The 23,335-nt window shown below is 42.1% G+C and overlaps 2 protein-coding genes across 3 annotated transcripts in view; both read right to left on the bottom strand.

Moving 5' to 3' along the window:
• gabrb2a (gamma-aminobutyric acid type A receptor subunit beta2a) overlaps positions 1-14,433 on the bottom strand; it is a 31,134-nt gene extending 16,701 nt beyond the window's left edge. Inside the window, exons 1-4 of one of the 2 annotated variants that reach the window (XM_068585750.1) lie at positions 14,268-14,433; positions 14,048-14,148; positions 13,545-13,612; positions 1,398-1,618 (exon numbers count right to left, since the gene is read on the bottom strand). In XM_068585750.1, coding sequence (XP_068441851.1) covers positions 1,398-1,618; positions 13,545-13,612; positions 14,048-14,148; positions 14,268-14,341 — 464 coding nt within the window. In that variant the 5' untranslated portion in view covers positions 14,342-14,433. The remainder of the gene's footprint in view (positions 1-1,397; positions 1,619-13,544; positions 13,613-14,047; positions 14,149-14,267) is intronic. The other variant, XM_068585742.1, reaches the window with a different exon arrangement.
• A 2,882-nt stretch (positions 14,434-17,315) lies between these two features.
• gabra6a (gamma-aminobutyric acid type A receptor subunit alpha6a) lies at positions 17,316-22,896 on the bottom strand. The gene is made up of 9 exons (XM_068590929.1): positions 22,838-22,896; positions 22,656-22,762; positions 22,368-22,435; positions 21,760-21,980; positions 21,570-21,652; positions 21,314-21,457; positions 20,212-20,364; positions 19,875-20,122; positions 17,316-17,585 (listed from the first exon to the last, which is right to left on the bottom strand). Exons 1-9 carry the CDS (start codon positions 22,894-22,896, stop codon positions 17,316-17,318), a joined length of 1,353 nt encoding a protein of 450 aa, XP_068447030.1.
• Positions 22,897-23,335: the final 439 nt, after the last annotated feature.

Raw genomic sequence — 23,335 nt, 5'->3', positions numbered from 1 at the left:
ATGCTGCAACATCTTGAATTAGCAACAATAATCTCATCTTTTAAACACGGACACTAATCTGCGATCATTTGCGCACGCACACACACACACACACGCACTCACACACACACACACACACACACACACACATATGCACACTCATACACTCACACACACACATATGAAGAGGAGGCGACAGATCAGAGGAGGCAGCAGCTCAGTGATGGACGGGCTGTGCTAGCTTGTGAAATAAAATATGCAGCATCAGTACAAATACAAATTCAGTGTTTGTATTGAACTACTACATTATTGATTATGAGTTATCTATTATGGATGTGAGTATACTCAGAGGCATCACAGTCCAATACCACAAAGAGACACCTTGTAGATGGGTTAAAATCCTCCTGCACAATCAGACTGAGTTTGGCTGTTTCAACCACTCTGCTTTATTATTGATCACACAAAATCAATTATTGATATTGATGATCATCAAGGGATGTAGCAGGCTAAAACATGGAGGCATAGTGCTCCTCCTACACATAGTTGTTAAAGGGTGATTTGTCTTTCTTATATTTTAAGTCTTATTTTCATAGTTGTGACCATACATTCTAACAGATATGAAAACACTGAAGTACAGGATGAGATCTGAAAACATGGCGACAATCAGAATAAAAGATTATCAGGCAGTTTAACCAAATTATCCAAACCACTGGTTTCCAACCATTCTGTTTTGAGACAACATGGAAACCACACAGTCACAGTCTCAAGTGTCTATGTGCTGTAACTTCAATTCCAATACTTTGAATTTTCATGTATTTTTTGCGCAAAAGAATTAATTGCATTGCTGTTGAAAGGTGCAACACAAATAAACCCACGTGCCTTGTTGTATCTTCTCACCAATCACGTTAATCATGTCAGTAGCAGTCGCAGTCCCCACACCCATCGCAAACCCAAGATCTTAAAACACCAAGAGAAGTCTATAATTGTCTCTCATTGCACAGGAAGATTGTTTGTGTTTGCAACTATAGTATGAAGTTCATATAGTTGGCCAGTTACTTAACTGTGACGGCTTATTACAACATAGAGTTTGAGTATTACTTTTGCCATTTAGCTAACTTGGTGAACTGTTTTATCTTCATTTGACTTCTTGTGTTCTTGCCCGATCTGTAATGTTGCTGGGTTCCAAGATATTGTGTAGAATATTATTAATATCAAAAAACAAAAAGATAAGTTGTAAAACAAAATCCTTTCACTGTACGTCACTGTGTGTTGTGTTACGCTGATCAGGAAATTGAACAACCACAATAGTTTAATTCAAAGTTGGACTTGTGTGCTACAATCACAATTACTTCATTATGCAACGTTATTAATCCATTAATAGTCAAGACACGATAGGAAGGCAGTTGTAAAAGGCTTACCTGAGTCCATAAAGCACCGTGCCGTCAGGGTGGAGACGGATCATTCTGTTCTTGACGGTGACGCCGTGAACGAAGGACTTCTTGTCGTTCAGGAAGTAGGTGTCGGGGACCCACAGCGAATCCGCCACTCGGTTATCCAGAGTCAGGTTGTATGCAATCTCAGAGTAGGAGAGACGCTTGTCCCGCCATGCTTGCTGGAAGTACATCGTCAAAGTGTAGTCCTGGGGGAAAGAAGAGGGGGGGGAGAGTCAATTTAATGAAGCCAGTGCAGCACTTCAAAGACAAGCTCATCGTGAGAATCAATATTGCTGACGTTGATTTCACGATGGAGCCAGTAAACACTTTCAACTGAATGTACCGACTAGATCTTTCAGATGGTATCCGATTATGTTTACGTTCAACAAGCATCTTAACATGGGGACATGTCAAGCACCAACAGCATGTCACCTCAGCTTATATGTAAAAAATAATTACAAAGATATGTCACAGCATGTTGTATGCACTCTGCATAGTGAGAAGGTCAGGCAAAAGGTCATTGGGGGTCTGAAAGGCCACGGCCTATCCCAGGGGCCATGGTGGCCGGGGCCGGGGGGTTAATATTCAACTTTCCTCACATACTATTGGGACAATAACCAGAGGGGGACTATTTCAGCTGGCTGATTATTGTCTCAAGCAAAAACTGCTTAGACTTGAAACAAATTACGCCACTTACTGGTTTACGGAGACAATACCACTACTACGCAAATGGGTCTCCATCCTCCTCCCTTTTTTGCTTGGTTTTTCTTCTAATTCTGTATAATATATCACTAAACTACTGAGATTTAGGGGAGTTTTTCAGAAAGGAAAACAAGCATTTATACTATACAGCTTGTTATTACACATGCTGTAGCGATAAACTATATTTCCTCCTCTCTCTCTCTCTCTCTCTCTCTCTCTCTCTCTCTCTCTCTCTCTCTCTCTCTCTCTCTCTCTCTCTATCTCTCTCTCTTTCTCTCTCTCTCTCCTTTGCTTCTCACTCTTAAAAAAGACTTACACCCACACAGCCACAGTAAAACACAGCACTGCAGTTGGATTTGCTCTGTTGCAGTGTATTGCAGTGCAATCGATGAGTAGGAAAACAAATGTAAAAATACAGCCGGTGAAACGAGGCCCTTGAGCATTTACTCCAAGCAGCCATCATCATTACTTATCGTGCTTCTATGTTTCTAAGCCTTTTTTTTTATCATCACACATTGGTGTGCCACTGCGAAGCCACTTCTGCTCCTAAACTCTTATTGTTCATTATATGCAGTGTGCACGACAAAAGCACTGCGTAAAAAGGGCATCTAAAAATACACAAGCTACTGCCATGTTGATTTTTTCAGGAGTGGAAAGTCAAGCGAGGACGGCTGCATCCTTATCCTGTTGTACCAGAGTTCCCACTGAACCCTCCTCTCACACTTGCTCCCTCTCTGTCTCATTATCAGCCTGTCAATCGGATATCTCTATCACCTTTGGGATTGTTAGCTGCTGCCTGCAGTCTCAGTGTACATCACCCACTGAGGCAGCATATCCTTAAAAACCCGCCTTTCTTCTTGACTACCATCCTTCGCCATATTGATGAATGAACAGAAACACAAGCAGCTAGAAACCTCTAAGAGGAAGAAGTTAATAGCAGCTAAACCTCTCTCTGTCTAAATTAGAAAACTGAAGCTAATAATATTAACTGGAGCCCTGTGGTAACAATCTGAGCAACATGAAGCAGAGATCCGTTATTTAAAGGGTGTCACAGAGTTTCAGAAACAAGCTTTCTCTGTTATTTTTGTTACAACTGGAGTAAAATGTAACTTCACATTTTGTTAGTAACTGGTAACAAGGGAGTGAGAGTGGTGTGTCACACTTTTGCATTCATAGATCTTCATAAGGATTAATTCATTATTATAATTTAGAGTGCAGCTTGCGATAATTATCTTAAATCTTTTAGTCTTTAAGATCTCTGAAAACTGGAAAATGTCATTCTTAATCATCCAACAAAGGTTTATCAAAATAGCATGTTTTGTCCAACCAACAATTAAAAATCCCAGAATAATCCAATCACACTGATGTAAAACAGACAAACAGACAAACCCCCAAAACTAAAAAGCTGAAACCAAAAAAACTGTCTGCTTAATAAATGACTTCCTCTTATGAATAACTGTCAAAACAGTATGTTACTTATCCTATGATTGACGCAATGGACTAATGATTTTAGCACTAAAAGGAGTTTTGCTAATAGGTTAAGTTGAAAATGACTTCCTTATTCACTCAATAGTCAAGTAAATTCTAATTCATACAGCCTAACATCACAATTCACAAATTTGCCAGGGAAATTTAACAGGGAACCACCAAACAGCTGGTGTTAAAGCCATGAACAGTAAACATTGTCCTTGATCAGATAGGAAAAGAATACCTGAACCGGGAGAAATGGAAGGAAGCTCAGAAGAGAGATCATCAAGCACAAGATGTCATGTGTACTGAATGGACCAAAATAGCAAAATTATAGAATGGAAAAACCCATCACTACCCCAATATGATTTCATATTTTACACTGGTCAGTAGGATTACATTTTTGACACTTGTTATTTATCTGGTCATATAAAATGCTGAACGGTGGATTGTAGGATTGTTAGCAGAAAGTCGGTCACTACATTGTTTTTAACATAATGAATATGGGCATTGCAAAATTTGTCTCTTGAATGAATACAACACATAACTGGTTAACGCCCAGTCTAGACACTCATGGGCAATAAGGCGTCACAATCCACACTTCAGTCAATAAAACGAGCAGCAATGTATTGAGGCAACAGACTCAAAGCCATCATATAACACACGTCACACAATCTAGGCAAAAAAACACAATCAAATTCACCGAGCTGTCTGCCCGTGTAGCAGTGGCAGCAATATACTCACCAACGTGTGAACCGGTAGTTCCTTCAGCTAAAACAATAAACACGCTGAGTAGTGCCTGGGGGTCGGCGATGCAGTTGCCAATTAAGATTAGTGAGTGAGGAGTCAGTAGGCAGTCAATTGCAGCATGAAACAGGCAATACAAGCAGTTTCGATAAAATGTGAGTCACTGCAATGGCGAGAGGTCCTTGAGCATGTCGCCATCACTGGCCGCACAAAATTTTCCACAGTTTGCTTCAGCAGAATGTGAGATTAGCCTTGGACAGACACAGTGGCACACACTCAGTCACAGACGCACACAAAATGGATGATATGATCCTCGTGGCAGAGATAATGAGTGATTCTGGACACGGCCCCGTGCCGTCTTCACAGCAGACATGGCGACGTGTCATCATTAGAAAAGCACAGGTGCTATTCAAGTGTCCCACAAGTCATGACGGTGTGACTGTGAGCCGCAATATGCACAATAACGGAACTGCTCTTGTTTGTTTTTTTCCCCTGTGTGTGCATTTATGTATGGACTGCCCTGTTGTGTACATTTGAAGGGTTAGAAAGTATAGCGATGCACAGCTCCAGTACAGAGAACACCTGGGTCTGCACGCTGCCTCCTGCACGCTGCCTCCTGCACGCTGCCTCCTGCACGCTGCCTCCTGCACGCTGCCTCCTGCACGCTGCCTCCTGCACGCTGCCTCCTGCACGCTGCCTCCTGCACGCTGCCTCCTGCACGCTGCCTCCTGCACGCTGCCTCCTGCACGCTGCCTCCTGCACGCTGCCTCCTGGCCTCGCTGTAAAATGGCAGCATAATTACGACCACACAGATGGTGCCGTTTACCTTCACTTGGACATCACATGAGCTCAGAGAGGGACCCAAAATACAGCTGCACCCCCCCGCCTCCCTCCTCTCTCTCTTTGTACAGTCATAGTTATTACACAAAGACAGTTCTGCAACGTAAAGTACTGTACTGCCAGCGAGTATATTTTGTTCTGTGACAAGTGAAAGAGTTTGTACTATTCTGGTGAAACGCAAAGCAGAACAATCATGTTGCTTTCAGGAAAACAAGGCAAAGCATGTTCATGCTTTCACTTTTATTTTTTTAACTGCAAATGAAGAAATCTGCACATGTAATTCACACAACATTAAGCACAACTTTGTGCCACACAGAGCCCTGAGTCTAAACATGAGAGATTAAGATTGGGGAGTCTTATTTGAATTAGCGTTTTAGTCTCCCTGTCTTTCTGAGTATTACACTAGACATTTGTGTGATGAGAAGGAGAAGCAGGTGAGGAGGATTTCACAGCACGCGGGTCCATAAAAAGCAGCAGAAGTGAGAGACAGACCGTCCCGTGCCAGAGTGTCGGTCTCCAGAGCGACCTTCAGTCTCCTTGTCACAAGCACTCCTCAGAAAGTCCATTAACATCACACAGGCGGACCACTGAGCATCAGTGAGGGAGACATCTTGTGGAGAGCAACAACATTTAGAAAGAAAAAAAAAGAACTGACAGTAGTGGATATATAAAGACGCTAAAGATACAAACAAGGGCCGGTTAACTTAAAACACATCAAAGCCAGTTGCACAGTGACAGTGCCTCACTACAGATATGTTTCTCGGCTCACAAACTCCCATTAAGTGACAAGGAGTACATTTGTGTTTCCCTGATGAATCTGACAGGCTGCCGTTGTTACAAGACCTCCATTACAACCATTACAAGACTTCAATTCCCTCACTTTCTTACTGGAATGTAACCATCACGTCAGTTTCACGAGTCCTTTTTGTGTCCACCAATAATTATCCTCATTATTTGTATTGCATTTAGATATTTCTGTACCAACAGGATGTGCACACTTTGTCTTCTCCCGTCCTCTTGTAAAAGCTCAGAAAACAGGCCTAACATTGTTTTATTAGTGTGACACTTTCCTGAAAACATGATATTAACATATTTCTGACTGTTTGGGGTCTCCAGCTTTAAAACACAATTAAATAAAATGTATTTTCACATGCCCTTAATCTGTGATTGGTGTTGACAGGACGACTACAACTATGAAACACAAACAGTGAATTAGGAGTTGTATTGTAATAGTAGTTTTATACAACTTTGTTTCTTATGGTGAGGGATACCTCTTTGGGGTCAAATTGACCCTCAACATTAGAAACATCATGACAACATGCACATTTGACTAAATAAATACATATTTATTTCCGTCCATACACATCCTAAGCATCAAAATGTTAACTTTGTATAATTTATTTAACAGCTGATGAAAAAATTATGTAAATACACCTGCATGTATGTACATTAATAAATGTATAAATACAGTTTTTGCTTCATGGTCATTTCTGGTCGTCATATTAGGTTTTTATTAAATAAGGTTAAAAGAAAGGAAAACATAACTAATTGAAAAAAAATTGCAAAATGTTGCGTTTCTTTTTTTTTTAACTGATACAACATTGTTGTGTGTGGTGGAAAGTAAATCCAACTTCAACAAACAAAAGGGTTGAAAAACATAATACTCATGATCTGATGGCATGACTGCGGTCTGTGTGCTTCTCTCTCTTCTCTGCAGATTCATGGGACAAGACAGACGTCCACCATATTGCTTCTCGCTTTCCTCTGCTCCGTCCCGCTGCAGAGGGCTCCAGCGGTCTGCTGATAATGACAATGTCTACTGTGCAGCTACGGGGGGACGACTCGACGTTTGGGCAATAACAAGCTCGTCTGCAGACATCTCAGCCTCTTGTCTGTTTGCTCTCCGTCTACAAGCGGGAGGAGACGCCACAGCACATCAACTGGTCAAGCATAGCGTATTCATGTGTTGTGCTCTCTATGTCCAGTTAAGTATAAGCTTCAAATTGAATATTAGGGGTCAAGGAGGGAGTGAGCGGATTCTGAATGAGTTCCCCGCGATACACATCCTGAGGGAAGTGACAACATGGATGCCTTTATGACTCCCCTTCCAATGGGTCATTTTTCAGCTACTTAGCTTCAGTGGAGAAAGTGCCTGACAGAATCATTAAGGGAGTCATCAGCACATTAAAGGCTTTTAATGGAGCTGGCTAACTTACTCCCTGTTTTGAGACACGCAGCTTTTTTTTGTTCACTGTGCCAGCCATTACGGAAGACTGTTACGCCCAATTTAAACTTTGCTCTTGCAGTGGGACTCTGCAAGGGTAAGTTTTGATGATTAAATAATAATAATAATTAAAGCAAATGACAAACCAGCATGAAACAGCTATGAACATATGTACAACCTTTCATTTAAGTTGAATGGATTCATTTTGATGAAGCGCATTTTGGAAAGCCATCATTCGATTTACAAAAGAAAGAAAGTCAATAAGGATTTCACAAACATACACATTTTAAAATAGAACACTAACTTCCTAATGTTTAAAACATTAATTTTACAATGAATAATGTTATATTTTATGTGTCACAAACCTTTCTTTATTAGGTTTAGCTTTCAGATATATTGTAGTTATCTTTTCTTCAGCTCACGGTCTCCTCTGACGTCTCTGTGGACTAAACATTAAACAGAGCAGCTGCAGGATTAAGTGTTGTTCTAGCTGTAATTATGCTGCTGACCATATTAATCTGTTACTTTGTGTGTCCACTCAGCATAACTAATGACATTGTTCTGGACAACCTGCAATTTGGTCTTAAGCTTTTTGGAGAGCTCAGCAGCTCAAACAGCGCAGACAGGATGAAGCTACAAGACGAACAAGGAGACACTATCTGGGAGTATATCTGTAAAATAATGTGCAGGCTTGTAGTTTTGATCAAAACAATCGCAGCAACCTCAGAAGAGTCACAGAGAAGATGTGACAAATAATTCATATTTCATCATATTTCTAATGTAATTCTGATAATCAAGTTAATCCTGATTAATTATTTCTTCTATCGTGCAAAAATGTCAACTCATTTTTTTTCTGTGTTTTATATATTTGTGAACGAAATATTTTTCTGTTTATGATGATTGTTGTGTGTCTCTGGTAAACTGTGATAAGCATTTGAATTGTCAACAAATCAATCATTAAAATAATCGTTACGCTGCATTCGCACCAAACGTGGTGCAGTTATTCGCGACATATCAAAGGGGGCGTGGCTTATCTACGTTGCTTTTCTCTGTGAAAAGAGGTTTCATTATCGCTATCGACCATGGAAGAAATAATCACATTTTCTGCGTTATACTTGTTGTTGAAGTCCCAAAAACGTTGAAACCTCCGACGCTCGCGTGGGTTCATAACACCTTCTGTAGCCGCACACAGCTCGATGAATTTCACCGACTGCTCCTGGAACTGCATCTGGCTTATCTCCGTAAAACAGTTATTGTTCCTGCCATCCACCATGGAAATAACCACAAGTTCGTGTCTGGGTTCATAATATTATTAGTCGTCCCACAACAGCGTCTGAATGACGGCCGCCACCAGCGCTACTTCAGGCGGACCAGCAGCAGTTTGATTTAGCAACGGCGGGACGGCGGCGATGATGGACAGAGCTTCCCAACACGATTTTTTGGAAAGAGTTAGAAAAACGTAATTTCCGCCTGAAATGGGTCAGGGAAGAAAATTTGCTTTTTCGCAACCTATCGCGTCTGTGCATTGACTTTGCATGTAATCTGGTCACTTGTGAAATTTGCACCGTGTTTGGTGTGTACACTGCATTAGTTGCTGCCCTATTTAAGAGACTACAAACATTGATACCAATGAACATCGCTGTATCATATAGCAAATGTTAAAAAAAAAGGCCAAATATCAACAAAATGCAAAAACAACAAAAATCCTTTATCTTCACAACCAGAACAACCTTCACATAGATTACGAATGTTTAAAAACCTGGAAAAAGTCCCTGCAAAGAGGCCTTATTTGCTTTCCCTCGACTTCTCTAGATCCACACAAAAAAGAAGAAGAAGAAAAAAAAAAAAAGAGGCTGCGTTGTCATGGCAACACTGAGTAAAAATAACACAAGCTTATTTTCCACAAGCTGAAAATAAAATGGAACAGGATCAGTTTGGACAAACAAGATCAAAATGGTTGCTAATTCACAGACACAAGAAGCTGCATCCTTCACAAGGATTAAGCGCGCCGTCGAGGCCGCGTCGCGTTCCCTCTGGTCATCGGCTCGCCGTTATCTGGCGGCCAGATCCCCGCACTCATGTAAAGAAACCAGCGCTTGTCAGGATAATGATCGTAATAAAAGGAACACTCACGCCCCACTAATTCCTCCATCCCAGAAGCCTCCACAGCTGGTTTGTTTAAATCTTTTAATTCACAGCCAGCTAATTAACATTCAGAGAACAGTATTATAGTTCTGGCAGCGCCTCTTAACAACCATCAACCTTAGGTATTTTACATGCAATTAACAAGCGGGATGAAGAAAAGACGAGGAGGGAAAATATTTATTCACCTCCATCCTTATTCCTACCTTGGAGTGCATATTGTGCTGTACTCAACATATGGATGGCATGCTGAAGACACTATTATGTATCGCCGATGCATTGCCGAGACAACAGACTCAACTTGTATTTAATCAGCTGCACTGGCTGTGTGCTGAACACTTTTTAATGCACCGTAACCAGGGTTTGGTTCCTGGATCTGTGATTTCAGCAAAAACAAACAGCATTATGCAAATGAATTTTCAGCGAAGTGAGGGAGATGAGTGATGGAGCGGGATGCCAGCCCTGAATAGACAGACAGAGACAAACAGGGAGGTGGAGGACGAGGCGGGGTCTCGGCCATGATATCATATTTGGGCCATATTTTTGCCCTAACCCCTGTGAGTCAGCACAGCCCACCCAGCGAGGATGTGTGGTCACGCCTCGGACTCGGAGGACACTTCCCTCTCAAAATAGCACATTTGTAATGTCATGCAGGCAAGGCTGCTACCCAACGCTGACTGACCTGCACTTTTTTGTGGCCCGACAACACAGCTGACCTTTGAGCTTGAACAGGCCATCGTTGAGGCTCACAAGGAAATGCCCCAAAAAAGTGACTCCACTCAGGCAAGTACACGTGTGAACCAACCTCTTGCATGTGCACAAAAAGGAGCATCTCGCACTCCAACACCACCTCAACCACCGCCCTGCCCTTCATGTCAGCTTCGGAAGAAAAATAATGCCACAATGGCTTCAATCAGCCCCGACCGAAATGCAGAGTTCATTCTGCACCAGAGGCATTTTTATCTTTAATTAGAGGAGTGAGCAGCTGTCTACAACCCAAACCTGCTCACAAACACTGATTTCAAACCCAATCATATTCTTTCATTACTGACAGCAAATGACTCCATTTTGCTTCGGGCTTATATTGTAGAGGCAGAATTCAGTGTAACTGCAACAGTCTTATCACATGCAGGTTCAGTTATCTGCAATTCAAAACATTTTAACCAATGTTCCAACTTTTCATCTTGCTCTGGCTAAAGAGCGTAATTATGACAAGTATGTTTTTTACTTTTCAAGTTTCACTGGATTTACACATATGAAACTGACTCAGCACTTCATTCTTATTTTTAATCGGTTGAGGTAACTCTCGATGAAATAAATGGAAAATGTACTGATTTTCAGGTTTTTTTCAAAAGATCAAGGGTTCTGGATAGCCGACTGGACAAGACGCTTAGAAACATGGTCTCTATGAACTTATAATTGACATGTCAACATTTTTGTTGACACTTGTAAGATGAAACAAATGAAAAGTGAATAATTACTTGCAGCATTAGATTAAACAATCACAGTGTCATTCCTTCAATCAACGCCGAAGCACTTCTGGGCCAGTCATTACAAACTCCTGCAGGGCAATCAAATATTCTTAATTATTTAAAATGATTATGGCATCACAACGCTTCCGAAGATACCAAATATTTCAAGCTTAAATTTGAGGAAAATGTATTTCAAATGACGCAGAGAAGATCTAGAATACCTATTTGATGATGGAATAGCTGGAGCATGCTGCTAAAGAATCAACATGTGATTGAGTCAGGCAATGTAACTTTAAAGTCACTTACTCAGAAGGGTAAACTACATGTTGAGGTGTTACTGAAGCACTGGCTGCAGCTGTTTTGTGGTAACACAGGGTCTGACATAACTTTTCCTGGGCCAGTGAAACTGATCACAGTAACCTTCACCTCTCTCCCACCCTGTTCTCCTCCACCTTCACCGGTTTCATCCTCGTCTCCGTGTTGTTTTCCCTCTCAACACTTTAATCTTAAAAGCGACTACACCTGATGAGGACGATCAAAGCAGCACGGCACTGAGCACGGGTCACCAACTCCATCCTTGTGATCACGGTGCTGGGTGATATTATTGATTCCTCTGAGATCAATCTTGTCAGCTGCTGTTACCCTCTATTGTACCAAAGAGAGCTGGATATGAAGAAAGGAGGAGGAGGAGGAGGAGAACCCTGTTATGTAAGTCGCAGGAAGGATTTTTCACAAGGTGACAACGTGTGGAACACAAGACCGCTGAGGTCTTGGATGTTTTGTATTTTAACTTTTCGTCTAAATTTGTCTGGAGAGTCAGAGGGACGCCTGTGCGGATCTGGCAGGGGGAGCTTTTCTGAGAAACGAGCGAGATGAACGCTCTCTCATAGCCACAGGGAGTTGCATGACGTCAGCCGCCATTCACTGTTTGAGCACAGTTTTGTGCTTTGCTACACACTCACGCGGATGTATGAAGCTGTGTTTTTTTCCAGATGAATGCTCGCATAGATGCCTAGTTCTTAAGTAAGATAACCCTTTGGAGCAAGGCAGAGGTGGATTACATGGCTGCTGAGCCCAGAGTCACAGCCAGGGATCCAGTCAAAGTGGTGGGAGGGGACGGATGGAGGAGGGAGTGGGAGAAAGAGAGAAGCCAAAGCGAGTGAGGGGTTTCTATTTCAAATCTCCCTGGACCCCCAAGGCACTTCCGTTCTGGCTGCATCCTCAACCAAAATAAATAATTTCCATCAAAGGAAAAGCTCTGACCATACTCAGTGCTTTTCCTCTACCCGGGCAAACTCACTATTTATGTGCTAAAAACTCATCCAGTGCCGCCTAAAATGGCCACACAAATTTGACAGGCTGCCAAATCAAACTTAAAAATGGTTCACTTAATAATAGAGAACACATCTCTTTCAATTCCTAGTGGCTAACTTGTTTTTCATGCTCTTATATAACGTCTCTATTATGTTGCTCAATGGAGAGGCTGCTTTGTAAATGATCTTTTCTTTCACTCTGAATTCTCTGCAAAGACTGGCCTTAACGTCTATCTCAATGCATTCCAAATTCCCACGAGAAAAAAAAACAATTGTTCTCAACTAGAAATTGATATATTTAATGAAGCGGAGCTACACTGAAGTAGTTCAAATTGTCGTCAGGTTGCGGTCTGTCTGTCTGTCTGTCTGTCTGTCTGTCTGTCTGTCTGTCTGTCTGTCTGTCTGTCTGTCACACGGATCAATAGGTGGTGCTCTTGTATGGGCTGCTGAACTTTCCCCCTGTCCCCTCCAAAGTGGCAGATAACGTTCATCTTTGTGCACCAAAGCTCAAGCCGTTGACGTTGTTTTTTGCAATGCTACAAATGTTGGAAATGTATTATTAACAAATTGCTTACGTCATCTGACAAGTAAGGGGGAAGATCATTTACGTAGACGGTGATGATGTGATTGGTCGCCCGAATTAAAAGAATCAAAAGCCCCCAAAACACCAAATGATGTTAAATTGGTGAGGATGATGTGTTGTTGTTTTTTGTATTTTTGTATTTTGTAGGTAACTGCATGGAGAGGGGCGGAGGGGAGTGCGTGTCAACAAAATTACACCACCGAGGCTTGACAATGTGAAGCATTCAGAGCACACACACACGCAGACACGCACACACACACACACACACACACACACACACACACACACACACACACACACACACACACACACACACACAGCGCTCCGCGCGCGCAGCCGGGGCTGTGCGTCCGAGTGCGCCAGTGAGTGTGTGTTTTGAATTCAAATGCAGCAACACACCATAGCTGCAAATGCAGAGGCTGAGAGGAGAATGGCGATGATGTGTGGCAACGGAAGCCTTTTACGATTTATTTTTTTTACCCGAGTAAAAAATGTATTCACAAGATGCTCTCATTATCCCGGCTTGTCTCTCGCACAGTCACACACACATACCCGTGATAAGTAGCCCACTTCAGGGGTATTCCAACCGTGCCGTGCAATTGTCAACATTAAGCGGGGTAATAATCATGAAGATGCACCTACCATATTGACTTCAGAGACCATGTCTATGCTGGCTATGTCTATATTCATTCCCACAGCCACCGGCGCACCTGTGAAGGAATAGAGGCTTTAATAAAAAAGACATGCGAATAATTCTCTCATCATGTAAATTTAACAAATTCGTGACGCGAGCTCAGGTTCCTCTCTGCTCTCCTCCACCTACAGGAGACGTGTGCATCATCAGCCCGAGAGAAGAAAAAAAATCTCATGTTTAACACGCAGGTGCGCTTAAATGCGGTTAATTTAATCTTTTTAGTGGGATAATCAAACATTAATGAGCGGGATCGATCACGGTAAAAAGCCCCGTCTTATCTCGTCCATCATATGAAATATTCACATCATTTCTCATAGCCTAATTGGAAAGGCCTATTTGGTTGTGAAGGGGTGATTACGTAAATTAAAGGAGATTTTGTGATTCATTAAACATGTATTGCACGTCAGGAGGGCGAGAAAACATGACATTCCGTTTTCAATTTGCTCGTTACCTCCGAAATCTGGCCTCAACCGAATGTCGTATCCTTTCATCAGTCTGTCCACTGTTTCCTTTACCAGAGGCATATTGCTCGGATCTTTGAGATCCTTGACGCTGTTGGAGAAAAGGGTGGTGTAATGCAAAACAGCTTATTAATATCACACGCCATGCATGCTTATATCGATGCTACATGGCATCCAAGACAAGGGACGAAACATAGGAAACGAGATTACCTTTGAGCGCAGACAAAAGTCATGAGTAAAGAAAAAGTAAAAATCCCAAAGTGGTTTTTCCTGATCCTCCCCATCGCAACAGTTTTTGAGGCGGTTTCGGGATGCGACTGAGGAGAGCACACATCCAACTTACTCCAGACAGCGCAGAGGAGCCAATGAGAGGCGCATGCGTGCAGCCAGCCCAAGATCAAAGAGTGGAGACTGATGATGGTGGATGAGCAGTTTCCATTGCAGAGAAAAATATTAAAGGGACAAGTGGGTTGTGCGTAATGAAGAAGCAAGCAGTTGTGCCAGGAGTGAAATGAACGACATGCAGTGTTCATTTCAGAATTGTTTTATTCTTATATTTATCACTCGACAGATGAGTTGGTATCCCGACAAGGTCAAACAATGGGATGCACTGGAGGGTTAAAGCGGCCAAAATGTCAACTTAAGATCAAGTTTATTTGCTCACCTTTCATGTTATGGGACATATTAAATGGCTTAAAAATAGAATAACACTCCAGCCATTTCGGGTTGATACTTTATATGCAAACATCTGTGCTCAACAATCATGCAGCATCCGTACAAAAATAGAAAATGAATGTCATCAACACCCATGGGTATTACATCCTACTCTTCCCTGCAATGTTTTCAGAGGACCTGCAGTCGATCTGCAAATGCAGAAGGAGCACCAGAGCACCAGAAAGGTGGGATGGAAAACACAATCCCACAATTCATTTTCTCAGGTTTGAGTACATTTTTGAAGCCGCAGGGAGGGATGCAAGCCTCTTCTAAATTGCCTTTGATCTTGTTGTAGTGGGAGCTGTGCTTCTGTAGAGGGCAGGCTTCTGAAAGCATTGGTTCACTGTTGCATCACCGCCAGTTACAGCCATCATAGATTATATCATGCACTTCTTTTTGATGTGTTTCTAAGTGTGTGTCTGAGAGTCATGCATGCTGTATGTGTGTGGCGTCTGTCTCGGTCCGGGGCCCGAGATGTTGTCGTGTGTACGTGGCAGGCTTTAAAGTGATTGAGGCCCGTGAAGGGCAGCTCTTCAGCTACTGATCAGGACACAAGTGGGCAGTGGTCACAGCCTGTGAAATGAGTAGATGTGCGGCAGGAGAATAAATGAGTTTCTGATTCATTTCCTCTGTCAGATGAGAGCAGACTGACTGCTGAACGCTTGTTCACACACACACAAGAGAGAGAGAGAGAGAGAGAGAGAGAGAGAGAGAGAGAGAGAGAGAGAGAGAGAGAGAGAGAGAGAGAGAGAGAGAGAGGTGATGCTGGCTGGATGCTGAAGGTCTCTCCGGCTGCACGTGCCCTTTTCCAAGTCCTCTTAGTTTTTAAGAACCACGTCCCTGCAAGAGCAGAAGACGGCAGAGCATTACATGTGAGAGGAGAATACAGAAACCTTTCTCTTCCTCTATCTATCTGTAGTGTACGGCACAGCCCAAACTGTTACTGTGCTCCCTGTCCTCTCAGAGCCTTCTTCAAAAGTAGAGAATGAGGGACGTGGAGAAAATATGTAAAAGGAATAGATGTGATGCAGCTGTTCTCGTGCACTCCATCTTGTCTCTCTCATTATTCTGCAGAGCGTTATCAACAAAACAACCATAAAAATTATGTGACAGGAACATGAGAAGCATGATGAGCAGATTTGCACTCCCCAGTGTTGCATAACACATCTCGCCCTCCACCAACTCTCTTTTTGCACTGTATCCCTCGCTTTCTTTCTTGGACATGGAGCTTTGTGTTCTATAAGTGGCTCACTTATAAGCGGGAAAGTGAATCGTGTCTTTTTCATGTACATAGTGCAAGCTTAGGTTTCTTAAGGGACCTCCATGGGGAGCACATGGAGAAACAGTGTCGTCATTAAAACAGCTGGTTTTGCCAGCCCTCAGGTGAACCTTGTATAAAAGAGGAGAAAGCTTGATGCATATTTTACTTCTTGAATTAACTTTTATATCTTAAATCTATGATGATAAAAGCCACAGTGATGGCGTCAATGCAGCAATGACGGGACGGGACTTTTTTTTTCTCCCCGACTACAACTCCGGGGGCTGTTTCAGCATTAGAAATTATTGATGTCTGTACTGCCTGGATAAAAATCTTTGACAAAAACTGTGGGTAGTTATTGTTCTAGTGAAGCTACCATTAGATCAGAGTGAGACAGATTTGTAATTATTGAAATACAAAGTAAATATGGATAAATATCCTTTGTCCATTGTCTGATTCTGTTTCCTTTTCAACTCATGTCTCTACTATTTTTATTATTTTGCAGGAGAGGCTTTCTGGATATACTGCCTTGTCACACAAAACTTAAAAGGTTAAACTCCAAAAAGGAAGCTTTCTATAAGATGCGATCATAGATAAAAACAATAGTGTGTATGTTTATGTCAGTGGCTCGATATAGTAAAGGGCGAGGACCTCCCCAATGGGTCACAACATAAATCTCATGCTTTGCAAAAAATAAATGAACCCAAAATGATAGCTCTTTTTTAGTCTTTTCTCAAATCTTACTTTTCCTGTGAAATACAAGATACCTTTCCCCCTACAGTCCTCCAAGTATTATTCAGATTCAGAAGAGATACTCATCATCACTCTTTCCATAACTAGTTCACACATTAAACCTTTATATGAGGTTGCTGGTAGATATTGCTTTGTTTAAAGGGGGCACAAGCCAAAATGGTTGGGACTAACTTTATGCAATCGCCCTTTCCTACAGCAGAAGAACATTTACAGTTACAGGGCTGATGATAGTCTATGTTTTTCCAGTCCAACTAATATCAGAAAACAGCTGGACACTGCACTATGTTAATCTGACGGGAGGAAAGTGTTTAAATTTGTTTTGGATTGTATTTTCAGGAGTGGATTAATTATTTACATTTCGTGTTCAAGTGAGTAGTTATGGAACCAGGACATTGTAACCATGTGTGTGAAAAATTAGTACAATCGTTAGTACAATCAACTCATCATTGGATTGGGGTTTGTTGATAATACGAAATATTGTTATTGTGAGGCCCTTAGCAGTACTAAGACAGATGTAACTGTAACAAGCTAATTTAATTGACTGATTGGCTGATGTACCTGGCACTCTCCATGTTGTCATAGGCCAAGTAGATGTACCAGTAGAATAGGTTGAAGAGGGCGAAGGCCAGGGGAAAGAGGATGCGGGCATACTTGTCGATGGGGCTAGTGCCGGCCAACTGCGGGATTTGAGGAAAAGCTGAGCCCTGCTGGAGGAAAATGGGCAGCGGCGGAGCTTCTCCTGCCTCACTGCGACACACTGAGTGGTTCCTCCTCTTCAAGCCTTCCTGAGGGCTGCTGTCCGACTGGTGGTGGGGGTGATGTGGAGGAAGAACAGGAAGAGATGAGATGGAGTTGGTATGGGTTTTCTGCTCAGTGAGAGAAAAGGGGTTGGTGTAAAGAAAAACAAACTAGGAATTTCTAGGCAGCAAGAACATGTATGGTGATTTTAACATGCTGGAGTCGTGTAAACGAGGCTGGAAGTTATGTTGGTTCCCACGGGAGCTTTCTCTCAATGGCATGCCAACATCTCTATAGAACGCAGCAGGTAGTTTGCTGGATGCCCATAGGATGGTTAAGAGATTATGCAGGGAGGAGTGCTGGAGTGAGTCTCTGTTCTCACACTGAGGCTATTTTTAAAACATCTAACCATGAGCCCTGCACGTGAGACAGATCCCAGGAGGACGCTGTGGTGGCTTACTGTATTAGCATAAAGCATATAGCTCTAGATGAGAGCACTACAACAGCACGTATTACTATTTAATGTGTGGTGTGCCCTGAATTAAGGGAATGAAACAGGCATGGTGACTACTTAGAAATGCATAGAAAAAGACCAATCTTTAGCATGATTTCTTACTCTCTGCGTTTCTGAGTGGTGGGCTGCCGGCTCCCTGTTCATAATGACCATAATGGTATTATCACACTCAGTGAGCAGACCCTAATACCGCCACTCACCATTATTAGCTATGTAAATGCGTTTGAGATATCACGGTATATGATTTTTGCTGAACTGGTTTCTTTCATACTAAGATTGAGAACAAAACCTGCTGTAGCCTACTTAAATCAGTTCTCATGGTCGGCAATCAGGTTTTAATAACACATACAGTATATGGATGGTATGCTTAAGAGATACATTTCTAACATCAATTTTCTTCCATTCTGAGGAGATAAGTTAGTTTAGCATTTTAGGAAATGCACTTGCTTTCTTTCTAAGGATTATATGATGACTCGATACCATTCTGCTGTCTGTACACTGAACATGTTGTTTGACAGCCGGTGAACAGCCGGTGAACTTTGTTTAGCATTAAGACTGATTGTATAGTCCATATCTTGTTTTTATGTCTTGTTTTACTTAAGATTAAATATCACATGTTCCCCTGACAAACATGGAGGTTCCCTAACATCCTGTTAGCGTACGTTAGCAGTACCTCTTGAACCCGACCGCCCCCTGTAATGTTACGCAACAAACACCTGAAAAGCTCATGTTAAACATGTAGTGTCAGTAACTTATTCATCACGCAATAAACACACGCAACGGCTATAGTAATTATCTATTATCTATCTATCTATCGAAACCATAACTATGTCTATCCAAACAGAACACAAAGCTAACACCGAGGAAATAAATGAGCACAAGGCAAAGCTAAATGTGCACATGCGTTAAGTCCGTGCGTCAAGCATTTGGTCTAAATGTCAGGTTTAGGCTAATGGTATTTCTGTAACTCAAGCAAGAACTTATTGTCAGTCTGCAACTTGTTTATAGAGAATTGTGGATGAATCATTGTCACAGTTTTAACAGTATTATTTTTGAGCTAATTACATTAGGTTGCTAACACATAGCCGACAGTAGCTTTCTAACGGCTTGCTAACTTGTCCCATGATCAATTTAGTTAACAACCGCACCCATACTGCCAAATAAATCCTTTGAGTTAAAAAATAGTGCTAACGACAGACATTTCAGCCATATTTTCCTCCGGTGGTCCTGGTTTTCACAGCATGACGCGTTGCGTTGTGTCTCCACACAAACCACATGTCATTATTAAAAACTGATCCCTTTACCCCGAATGCTCACTAAAAAAACAACTTCTCTTTACACAGCCATAACCTTTTGTCACCATGTTTTTTTTGTGATCTAAATTTGTGTTTAAGGGTATTTATATATGTACACTGCTCATGGTTGCACTTATTTCATCCTCATCCTTCCACGTGAAGACTAGGCCTATTTCTCTTTGTGGTGAATGCATCATGGTACTGCACTCATCCTAAAGGTATTAGCCTTCAAAACAGGCCAAGCTCAGTAGCTTGAAGTTAGCAGGGCTTTGTTGGATAAATATGACGCAGCACCAATCACAGTTTTTTTTTTTTTTTAGATTTAGATTTAGATTTGAATCGAAATGTATTGAGATGTTTCTTTTTTCATGTCACATTCCTGATGTTAATGTCAGTCGAATGTGATCAAACCACACCCACACAGTCCAAAGAGAGCAATTTGCGGAGATTTGGACTGCTGAATGCAAGTTGTTGACTTAAATTGCTTTCTATTTAGTGATCACGTTTTGATGATGACAGTAACATAAAGATATGTCGATTCTCACCGTAGCGTTCTCATCATCGCTGCCGGTAGCCAGCACCTCAAGCTTGTCTTGTCGAGCTTTATGCTTCTTCAGGCGGTTGGCCTGGAGGGTGGCGAAATAGTTTACCGCCGCAAACTCGACAAGAGCCGACGCCACAAAGGCAAAGCACACAGCAATGAACCAATCCATAGCGGTGGCATATGCTACTTTGGGAAGTGACTCACGGGCACTGATGCTCAAGGTGGTCATGGTCAGCACTGTGGTGATGCCTGGAAGACAAGCATTTAAGAAACACACATGGGGAAGGATGAGAATATCAAACAGGAGTAAACAGTAAGTGGTGGGAAGAGGGGCTTACCAGCAACTGTGCGTGCTGGAACAGATTCTTTGTTGATCCAAAAAGAGACTTGTGACAGCACAACAACCATTATAAGAGGGATGTAAGTCTGAATGAGGTAGTAGCCCAGCTTCCTCTGGAGGTGGAAATGGACCACCATCACAGAGTAGTGACCTGCAAGATCAAGAGCACGTGTGAAGAGAGCAACCCAGAGGGGCCGATTAGGGTAGCACAGAACAGATGACCTTGCCTGCCCTTGAAACAGAGTAGCTGCTGAGAGAAACATATAGATTTATTGTTGCATGCTGTTAAGGCTGGAATAGCCTGCTAACTATAAGATAGCATTCAAGAGACAAGAGAAGGAACGAGAGGAAGGACCAAATAGGAGGAGGGAAGAAGGAGGCAGCACAGCAGACATTTATTTAGAAATGGGATGAAGTCAAGAGGAAGGAGCGTGTGAGGAAGGGGGCAGCAGAAGAGCATGCAGTGTCACTATGCATAACTGCCCTGCTCCATCTGATCACATGCATGTAGACATTCAAAGACCAAAAACACGCTGCATGCACACACTCACATACAGAGATTTCTCTCTCTCTTTCTGTTTTCTAAATGGGTATCATTGCTACGTCTTTTGAGTCTGCCTCATCCTTTTCCTCTCTATTCCAGGAATCTGCTGGATTCACAGCAGGGGAGCACTTCTCCTGCTTCTGGTGAGTAAAAGAGAAACAAACACACACACACACACACACACACACACACACACACACACACACACACACACACACACACACACACACACACATATACTACTCCATCCTTCCTCCTCTCTGTGTCAGAGCATTCATTTGGCTTTCAATCCATAGTTCTTTTTAAAGGGACACCGTACGCATTGGGCCTGACCACTTAAACATCTTACACTAGATGGCTGCTAAAGGAAGTCTTTGCTTTTATATCGTCCCTACTCTGGGCGGCTAATGGACACCAGTGCAGAGTTTAAAGAAACTAGTCTGACCTTTCTCTGCTCATCATCTTCATCAGCAAAATAAAAATGCTTTTAGGTGCGGGTAGGACAGCAATCGCGTGCTCATGGAAGAGCAATGTGATCGTTGACAGTAAGTGTTACCTGTGTTTGATTTGAATATCTCAGTAGACAAAGTCTGTCCCACCAGGTCATACTGCAGAAGACTCATGGACTCAGCGGGACAATCGACGGACGCTATTGGTCCCTTCCTCCAAGTGAAAAGGATTTCACTGCTTGTGTAGGCATCTAAAAAATGCGACGGCAATTATAAAAAAAAACTCAAAGTCAAAGGTTTGATACGTTCGTGAATCTGGATATTATTATTCCTTCTGTGTACGAGTACATCTGTTATACTTACAACTTCCGAACCTGAGAGCACAGGCGTGGCCGTCCATGGGGAAGTTCATGAGCCTCATTGGACATTCTGCAGTGACTGTCAGTCTAACGGCACGAGAACACGCACACAGACACATGTTATCTTTTCTTATCAACCTCATGTCCAAAAAAGACCTCATTGACTAAACAATAAGTGTTCAATGTAGAATCACCTCATTGTGTAGAGGACAGTCCCGTTCTGCATGATGCGGAAGAGTTTGTTCGGTGTGGTCATGTTATGAGAAATGGACTTCTTGGAGTTTCGGAAAAAAGAGTCTGGCGTCCAGATCTTGTCCACCATGCGGTTGTTCAGCCGCAGGATTTCGGAGGGGCCTTCAAACTTTAGCCGCTCGTCAACCCACATCTGACGGAAGAACATGTCCATGGTGTACTCCTGATACATAAACATAGCATGTCAGTAGGCGTAAGACAAAACTAACTTTAAATCCAAGCTTTTATGTTCAATCTTTATCTCTGACATATGCATAATACTGGGGAGACATTTCAACTTGGAGTGGAAGGTGCGGAGAGATGATGAAGCAATGATGGATGCCACTCATCCCAGATAATCATTAATCAATCCATTCAGCCATTCCCTCTTTCTGATGTGTTGTCATATTGATTTAGAGGCCATCAATAATGGAGTTATAAGGCTGGTCAAACAGATTAAAGCTCATTAGATCGTCTCATGGCAAATTGCCCATAAGGAAGAAATTCCCTGGCCACTGAAGCGCTGTTATCTCCCTGAGTCAGCACATATATGTCTCCTTACAACACTTACCATCTCAACATCTGATACCGGTCCAAAGCTGGTGACAAAGATGTCTGTTTTCACCTCTGTAATACCACCTATAAAAGTGATAAACAACTGTACAATGCACACAATAACACAAGATGCACACAAGTGGTCTAGCACAATCTTCTTAATTTATGAAATTATATATATTTATATGTGTGTGTGTGTGTGTGTGTGTGTGTGTGTGTGTGTGTGTGTGTGTGTGTGTGTGTGTGTGTGTGTGTGTGTGTGTGTGTGTACAAGCAAGGCTTTAGGATTTAAAGTATGAATTACCTCCAGATCCAGGTCGCAATCTGTTGTCATAACCATCCAAAAGACGATCCAAAATGAGAGTTATGTTGTCCGAGTAAATTTTCTCACCCCCATGTACACTACCAAAACTGCAAAGAAAAAAAGGTTAAACTTGCATGCTCATTGTGCTTTGACCCATGATTAAGCAGAGAGGGAAGACTTACGTTATCCAGCTGACAAAAGTAACAAAAGTCAATATCAGAATGGCCATCCTGGGCAGCATTTATCACCAAATATGCAGTCAACTCTCGGAGCAACTCATACTTAATAAAATTGCATGTGAGCAGACTTAATAAACAGAACTAGAGTCCTTGTCGGTGTTGCTAAAGTGACTGGATGGTATGCATAAGGACACTAGAGACACTAAGTCAAGAACAGTAATCTAATTAACAGATTAGTAAATCCACTCCATTTTTAGACAAACTGTGGATTCTCTTAGTTTTATTTAATGGTCTGCAAAATAAATGATTTAAAACAAAAATAAAGAAAGATTTATGTAAATGCAATCACTTTAATGACAATAAAGCACCGATAAAAGTCTAACATGTATCTCACAAAATTACTCTTTCTCGCTGCGGTTCTTTTCATGAGACAGCAGGTGGCGCTGCGGCAACAATGTTGTTCACAACCGGAACTGAAATCCTCACAGAAGAAGAAGAAGA

This window comes from Clinocottus analis, unplaced genomic scaffold (assembly GCF_023055335.1).
Source record: "Clinocottus analis isolate CAN_PGR_092001 unplaced genomic scaffold, fCliAna1.0.p SCAF_10, whole genome shotgun sequence".
Taxonomy (NCBI): Eukaryota; Metazoa; Chordata; class Actinopteri; order Perciformes; family Cottidae; genus Clinocottus; species Clinocottus analis.
The sequence above is the reverse complement of the archived record's forward strand: the minus strand, read 5'-3'. Positions and strand labels throughout refer to the sequence as shown.

Coding starts and splice junctions, on each gene's coding strand:
- gabra6a (XM_068590929.1), bottom strand. CDS start 22,896: ATGCTGCCCAGGATGGCCATTCTGATATTGACTTTTGTTACTTTTGTC. Junction 22,436..22,655: donor ATTGCGACCTGGATCTGGAG/GTAATTCATACT, acceptor TCACTTTTATAG/GTGGTATTACAGAGGTGAAA. Junction 20,365..21,313: donor GATATTCAAATCAAACACAG/GTAACACTTACT, acceptor TTGATCTTGCAG/GTCACTACTCTGTGATGGTG.